Raw genomic sequence first — 7,629 nt, 5'->3', positions numbered from 1 at the left:
ATTGTTAGTCACCCGTGATGAGAGAAAGAAACACAACATGGAGTTGGGATAGAGAAGTAGGCAGGCAGATTCCCTACTATCTTAGGGATATACAAAATGTTATACGCACACGCACGTACACACCCACACACACACACACACACACATGCACACGCACATACACACACACACACACATGCACACGCACATACACACACACACACACACGCACGCACGCACGCATTAACGTAGACACTAGCACAGACAAAGACATAGAACAACGTACACATCACGCACACAAGCGCATATGCCCGCATTGATACGTACGAAAATTCTGTCACAAACAGACATGCAGACGGACCGACCAACAGAAATAGGACATAGACCCATGCACGCAGTCACGCAAGCCCACTCACATACACCATTAGATTTGAGTAAGATTTCACGGACATTATTTTTTTCAGTGTTCACCAGTTTTACTTAATATCAGATGTGTTTAGCGTTCTCCCATTTTACTAGATCTCAAAGGTTTTCAGCGTTCTCCTTTTTGAATAAGTACAAATTGTTTTCATCGTTCTCCCATTTTAAATAGATCTCAAGTGTTTTCAGCGTCCTCCCAATTATACTTTATCTCAATTGTTTTTAGCGTTTTCGTATTTTTCTCGACCTCAATTGTTTTGAACATTCTCCTATTCCGCTAAATCTCAATAGAATTTAGCGTTCTCCCATTCTGCTAGATATCAATTTTTTCAGAGTTCTTCCATTTTACTAGATCTCAATTGTTTTTAACTTTCTCCCATTCTGCAGAATCTCAATAGTTTTTCGCGTTCGCCAATTCTGCTAAATGTCAATAATTTTGAGCGTTCTCCCATCTGCTGGATCGCAATTGTTTTCAGCATTCTTCGATTTTACCGGTTCCTTCGCCGTGGGCGCCAGTCGTCCTCAGGCCGTGTGGAACACATCGTGGCCAGCGTCGGGTCCAGACTTTATCTGGGTCAACGGTCAAGCGGTGAACTACGATGCCACAGCCCCCTTCTGGTATGTGAACAGACCCAACAATGCTCAAAACAGGGACAACGTGGTGGGACTGAAAACGAACAAAAACTTCACGTGGGAAGACCTGGGCGAATCCGAGGAGAGGGTTTACATCTGCGAGCGCGCATATTATCCTGGGAATTAGACAGATACATCTCGCTGAAATTGTAGCTGCAGGCCAGCCAGAGCTCCTTCCTGGATGTGAACAGACCAACCAGAATCTTTTGTAATGTATGTTTGATGATGTATGCTTTTAATTAAGCGTTGTTGACTATGAATGTAGATGTAAATGCTTGTATAACTGTGTGTGATGTCTGCTTCTCGTTCTAGGGCTGATCAGTGTTTAACTGAGACAAGTGCAAAGAAGTAATAAGAAATTTAATAATTCTGTACTTTCAAAAACATGCACATGATCATTCTTGCAGACATCAATCCCTTTCTCTTAGAATCTTCAAATGAAAGTTTTATAGATTATGATTTCGCTGGTGTGATTTCACACACACGTAACAACATTGTCTTTCTTCTTCTTGTTGCGTAGACGTTTGATATCGAAGCGCGGAACGTACTTCTTCTTCTCGTTGCAAATGTTTTTCGGTTTACACAAATGAAGACATGAAGTTAATGTTCACAAAATATAAAGTAGTCTACTCATCATGATAAACTCGATCTGGGTGACACTTGGGTACGTTGGTGGTTCCTTCCGTGGTTACCGCTGACGTTGCCCTTCCCACAGTGTTCACACGACATCATTTACACAAGCATTGTACACCCCTGTACACTTGCACCTTCTGCAACACACACGTGCAATATCTGTTATTATCAAGTATGATTTCCATCGATATCATTCAATTTGTTTCTCTAAAACAACACAGAAACAAGAGTTCACAGACTGACACAAACACATGGAAAAATGAACAATACCTGTGTTTTCCTGTGAATCAATAATGTTAAAATGTATTAGCGTGTTTTACCTGCGGTTAGTGGACCTTTGGAGATCGCAAAAATGTGGAAATCCGTCCACGGAAGGTGAAACATATGCTGGTGCAATCTACGTGGCTTCGTTGATTGCTGCCATCTTGGAGTCAATGAAACGGTCAGAGCATTGCATCCTAGCAACCTCAACTGAATATATGTACAGTTCATATTCACGAATTAATACCAATGCACGCTGTTTTCTTTTGCTCTCTTCGTTTAAATTTCTTTCCATGAAGATAAACAAATTCTTGTCTTGTACGCTGGTTTGGACTAATGGCGCGAGCGTTGACGTCATATGTATACAGTGTCGTCATGACGTAGTCTCGGTCATTTAACCTCGTTTTGTGTACGCAACTAGTGAAGTCTCGATTAATATGAGAGAGGGAGTCGATACACGAATTCCATTCGTCACATAACCCCATGGATCAAGATAATTATCCTATCCCAAGTAGATAATTATTCATCGTACGACGCTCTGCTCATATAATCTGCACCGTGGTTGTCCTTCCCGGGGATAACACGTACGGTGAACTCGTATGGCTGCAGTTGGAGGGCCCATCTCATCAGACGAGGGTTGTTCGGTTGTCGTTGGAGATGTTTGAGTGGGCGATGGTCTGTCTCAATGGTGAAGTGTTTCCCGTACAGATACCGTTCGAACTTTCCCACTCCCCAAACTGTAGCTAGGCATTCTTTTTTTACGGTGGCGTACCTACTTTCTGCTCCGTTGAACTTCTTGCTTTGGTACGCAACAGGTCGTAGAGTCTCTTCGTGCTCTTGCATGAGAACAGCACCCATTCCTTTGTCGGAGGCGTCCGTCCTTAGCACGAAAGGTTTGCTGTGGTCTGGCATACACAGCACAGGTTTCTGTGAGATTTTCTCCTTGAGTGTCTCAAAACTCCTTTTCGCTTCGTCGTTCCAGACAAGCTTGTCTGGGTTGAACTTCTTTGTCAGGTCGGTTAACGGAACAGCTATGTTCGCGTATGATTCGATGTAGGACCTGTAGAAGTTGCAGAGTCCTAGGAACGACCGTAGTTCCTTCTTCGTGGTGGGTGGGAGAGCGTCCTGAATCTTCTTGATCTTGTCGCTTTCTGGCCACCTTTTTCCACCTCCCACTTCGTGTCCGAGGTACGGCAACTCTGTGTAGCCTATGTAGCACTTGGAGGGTTTTGCTGCCAAATTGGCTTCTTGTAGCCTCTGTAGTACTGCCTTCAGAGCTGACATGTGCTCTTCCCAGGTTTCAGTTGCTATAAGCACGTCGTCCATGAAGTGGTGGACGTCTTTTCTTCTGATTGGATTGAGTAGCTTCCTCATCATGCGGTTAAACACCCCCGTCGCTGTTTTCAATCCAAATGGCATGTTGGCCCAACGAAATTGGCCCGCTGAAGTTGTGAATGCCGTCTTGTCTCTATCCTCCTCCTCTATTGGGATCGCCCAATATCCTTTCGTCAAGTCTAGCTTTGAAAAGTATTTTGCTTTTCCCAAACTTTGAAACAGATGGTCGACATCGGTGATGGGTTCAGCGTCGAACACTACCACGTTGTTCAGAGCTCTCAGATCAGAACAGAAACGGTACTTTCCGTCCTTCTTCTTTATCAGGACGATGGGAGAGTTGTATGGAGAGTTTGCAGGTTCGATGACATGCAACTTCAGCATTTCTTCAATTTCCTTTTCGACAGTTTCTACCATGGCGTGAGGTATGGGTCTGGGTTTCACAAAGACTGGTTTCTTCTCTGTCACTTCAATGGAACATTTTTCCAGGTTCGTCGTCTTTGGAACATCTGTTAGGAACTCTTCAAATTCTTCACAGATCATCTTCGCCTCCTTGACCTTTGCCTCGTCCAATTTCTCGTCGAAATGGATGTTCTTCACATTTTCGGTTCTTTGAGTTTCTAGGAGGGGTAACATCTTCTGAGTGTCATACTTGAAAATGTCATCGTCCATCGTGTTGTCCTCTTCCATGACAACAGCCACGACCTCTTCTCCTCCGTCTTCTTCATCACTTTCTTCTTCGTTTGAAGCAGGAACACTCGCTTGGGCAGATGAACTGGGATTGGGAGTGGCGGAACTCAATTCCCGTTCTTGGTACTCCTTGATGAGGTTGATGTGGTAGATCCGTGTTCTTCTGCCAACTTGGATCTTGTAGTCGAATTCGTTCAACTTTTCCACAACCTTGTAGGGACCTGACCATGTAAGTTCCAGCTTGTTGTTCTTCACAGGGCGTAGAAGTAGAACCCGTTTTCCGACTTCTAGCGTCCTTGGTTTCGTTTTCTTGTTGAAGAAATGGGCTTGCTTGCTGGCCGCTTTCTTCAGGTTCTCACGTGCCACGTTGCACGTTTCTTCTATTCTGTTCCTGAGGTTGACTACATATTCCGCTGTAGTCTTCTGCTCCCCTGAGATTTCTTCTTCGGTCCATGTTTGGCGCAGCACTTGCATGGGTCCTTTGACAGATCTCCCATACAGCAGCTCAAACGGCGAAAATCCCATGCTTTCTTGTGGGGCTTCTCTGTATGCGAACAGGAGGGCGGGGATAAACGTGTCCCATTCCCTCGGTTGATCGATCGCTAACTTTTTCAGCATGCTCTTCAGTGTGGAGTTGAACCTTTCGACCAAACCATTCGCTTGAGGGTGAAACGGTGCAGTCATATGGTGTTTGATGCTGAGAAAGTCGTTCACTTCTTTCATCAGGTGGCTGGTGAACTGTGTGCCTTGGTCCGTTATCACTTCATCTGGGATTCCCAATCTAGTCCACATCTCCCAGAGAGCTTCAGCTACGGTGTCTGCTTGGATGTTTTTCAGGGCTACGGCTTCGGGGTATCGGGTAGCGTAGTCAACAGATACCAAGATGTATTGTTTCTTGCTCTCCGACATAGGTTTGACCGGGCCGATGATATCCACCGCAACTCTCTTGAAAACTGAACTGATGGGTGGCATCCTTCCCAGAGGGACTTTCTTCGTCTGACTTTTCGGTGCAGTTCTTTGGCATGTGTCACAGGACAAGCAATACCTACGAATGTCTCCTGCACACCCTGGCCACCAGAATTCTGCTCTAATTCTGTCAGATGTTTTTCTTTGACCTAAGTGTCCTGCCATGGGGTGATCGTGACCAAATGAAAGAACTTTGTTTCTGAGTTTCTTCGGAACGATTACTAGTGAACGGTCGTTTCCGTGGCGATCTTTCGTTGTTCTATACAGGATTTCTTTCTTGTATGAATACCGTATCCCATTGATCCCTTCTGGAGAGTTGGCAAATTGCCTGATGGTCTTCAACGAAGGGTCACTTGCCTGTTCTCTCTTCAGATCAGCTGGCGAATACAGTCTTTCTTCTTCCTTGACTCCCTGTTTGTGGCTGCAGCTTGGTTTCTGGGCGTCCTCTGTCGCTTGTGCTCTCGTGGTAACAGCAGCTGCTGTCCCAGGGTACCATGCTGGGTCTCGAACAGGATATGTGGGAGTCAATTTCTTCTCTTTACCTAGTCCATACCATTTACCTATGAGGACAGGGTAAATTGGGTCGTCCATCACCGTTACTTCTGTCTCGGAGTCAAAGTAGGGTGAATCGATGTGCACCACGGCGGTGTGGTACATCTTCTTGGAGTCTTTCTCTGCCAGAGTAGTCTCCTTCATTTTCGCTGAATATGCCTCCTTTGGCACAAACTTCTTGCTGACAATGATACCAGTACATCCAGTGTCTCTCAAAGCGTTGACAATTGTTCCATTCAGCTTCACTGGTACCACTTCGGCACATTTCTTTTCCTTGCAATTTCCGCAAAGTTTTTCTAAGAGGATCGGTGTCTCAAGTGTATCTTTCTTCGATGAAACTGCACCTGCTGTGTCTCTCTTGTTTGGACAGAAACGAGAGACATGCCCTTGCAATTTACAAATGAAACAACATCCAGATGCTCGCAGTTTCTCTCTCTCGGCGTCACTCAACTTTGCCTTTAGAGTTTGATTTGCGGGTTTTGTTGATGGAGCAGCTATTCTTGTTTCTTCTTGGGGAGAACGACGTTTTTCAGGCTTGACGTACGTTGATGAAGTTTTGACGTTCGATCTAGATTGTTGATATGTGTTGGCTATCATCCCAATCTCTTTGGCGCTCTTAGGGTCTCTATCCCTAATGTGAACGGTGAGGTCAGGAGGAAGGGTGTCCAACACCTGCTCACGGACCAACAAATCTTTGAGATCTTTTACATCTTGGTCGCATTCTGCTAATTCCACCCATTTGTCTAGATACCGTTCTAGCTTCGTGATGTGCTCTTTATACGTGTCAGTGGCGCTTTTCTTGGTTTGGCGAAACTTCTTTCTATAATCTTCGCTAGTGAGTTGGAAGCCCTCATACAAAGCGTGTTTGAGAGTGTCGTAGTCATTAGCGTCTTCCTCGTTCAGCTTTGAGAAGATGACTCTCGCCTTACCCTTCAGAAAGTACACTACACGTGAAGCTTTTGCTGCATCACTCAGGTTACAGTCTCGAGCATAATGCTCGAACTGATGGAACCAGCTCTCGATGTCATCACGGTCGTCTAGAAAAGGAATCTTGGGTTTGAAACCATCATCTTCGCGAATACGTCCTGGCGAGTTGTTGTTCCTGTTGCCCTCTTGGTTGGCGTTCTGGATTTTCAACTGTTCCAGTTGGAATTGTCGTTCAGCGTCACGTTCTAGCCGTTCAGCATCACGTTCTTCGCGATCAAGAGTTTGTTGCTTCTGATTAAGAACAAATGCATGCAACTCGGCTCCTTCTAACCCCAACAACTGTCCTTCGGCCAATAGCTGTCTAGTCAACTCTAGCGGATCTACACTTGTGGACTGAGACATATTTACAGGTGACACGTCCGTGCACGCCTGTGGATCAACCTCTTCGTCGTTACGGTTGCTGTCAACTTGAAGAGAGAGATGAACACTCTCTTCTTCGTCAGCAGGAATTGGTAACGAGTCTATCACCTCTTCCCGATCGTTACCGACAGTAAGGGTTTTTCTTCCCTTCTTATCTGTGGTCACTATGGGGAGAGATTTGTCGGCCGGCTGTTTCCGTGCCAACTGGGCTGCGATGGTGGACTTTCTAAAATTATGAGCTGGGGAACTGTCGTCACTCATAAGTCACCTCGCGTATTATTCCAAAACGTACAAAATGTATGTTGCTCAAACACCGTCGAGCTACTAAATTTCGGATCAAATTACAAAAAGAAACAGTCGGGCGGCGCCTTCGTGCACAAAATGCAAGTCCTAGTTTAGCTCTACTTCTACTGTACTTTGAAATAATTCTTCAACGTATGTTACGTTACGTTTCCACACAACCACCCAAAGAGTTATGTTTCCACGTTCTATCGTGAGTCAGTTTACTTCTATCTACTAACGAGAACTTACACTGTAAACTTTATTTGACTCTTTCTGGCGAAAAGATCAATCTTTCACTCGATCGAACGTTGAATATACAAGATGTATCAACTCAACTGTCAATTCGCATCATTTACTGTGTAGATTAATTTACAGCCACTTCTACAGCAAGTAAATACGACTGATATCCACAAGTCGATTATATAGGGCTTCACAGGGAAATACAGGTATTAAATCCTTACCTTTTAGGTACCTGACTCCCACCAACCTCCCGCGTAATTTAGAACAAACTAAGGGGAATGATGGTTCCGATAG

The 7,629-nt window shown here is 44.9% G+C and overlaps 1 protein-coding gene and 1 long non-coding RNA gene across 2 annotated transcripts; both read right to left on the bottom strand.

The window, feature by feature from the left end:
* Nucleotides 1–1,377: 1,377 nt before the first annotated feature.
* On the bottom strand, nt 1,378–2,866 carry LOC138962584 (uncharacterized). The gene is made up of 2 exons (XR_011454560.1): nt 1,986–2,866; nt 1,378–1,802 (listed from the first exon to the last, which is right to left on the bottom strand). It is a non-coding gene; the product is annotated as an uncharacterized lncRNA (long non-coding RNA).
* Nucleotides 2,867–2,878: 12 nt separating this feature from the next.
* On the bottom strand, nt 2,879–7,074 carry LOC138961232 (uncharacterized). The gene is made up of 2 exons (XM_070332832.1): nt 3,086–7,074; nt 2,879–2,957 (listed from the first exon to the last, which is right to left on the bottom strand). Exons 1-2 carry the CDS (start codon nt 7,072–7,074, stop codon nt 2,879–2,881), a joined length of 4,068 nt encoding a protein of 1,355 aa, XP_070188933.1.
* Nucleotides 7,075–7,629: the final 555 nt, after the last annotated feature.

The sequence above is a fragment of the Littorina saxatilis genome, linkage group LG3, assembly GCF_037325665.1.
Source record: "Littorina saxatilis isolate snail1 linkage group LG3, US_GU_Lsax_2.0, whole genome shotgun sequence".
Classification (NCBI taxonomy): domain Eukaryota; kingdom Metazoa; phylum Mollusca; class Gastropoda; order Littorinimorpha; family Littorinidae; genus Littorina; species Littorina saxatilis.
This window is presented reverse-complemented; position numbering and strand designations above follow the sequence as displayed.

Excerpts from the sequence above, each read along its gene's own strand:
- LOC138961232 (XM_070332832.1), bottom strand. The coding sequence starts at position 7,074 with ATGAGTGACGACAGTTCCCCAGCTCATAATTTTAGAAAGTCCACCATC. Across the intron at positions 2,958-3,085 it reads GAAGTGGGAGGTGGAAAAAG|CTGTTCCGTTAACCGACCTG; the intron begins GTGGCCAGAAAG and ends ACGCGAACATAG.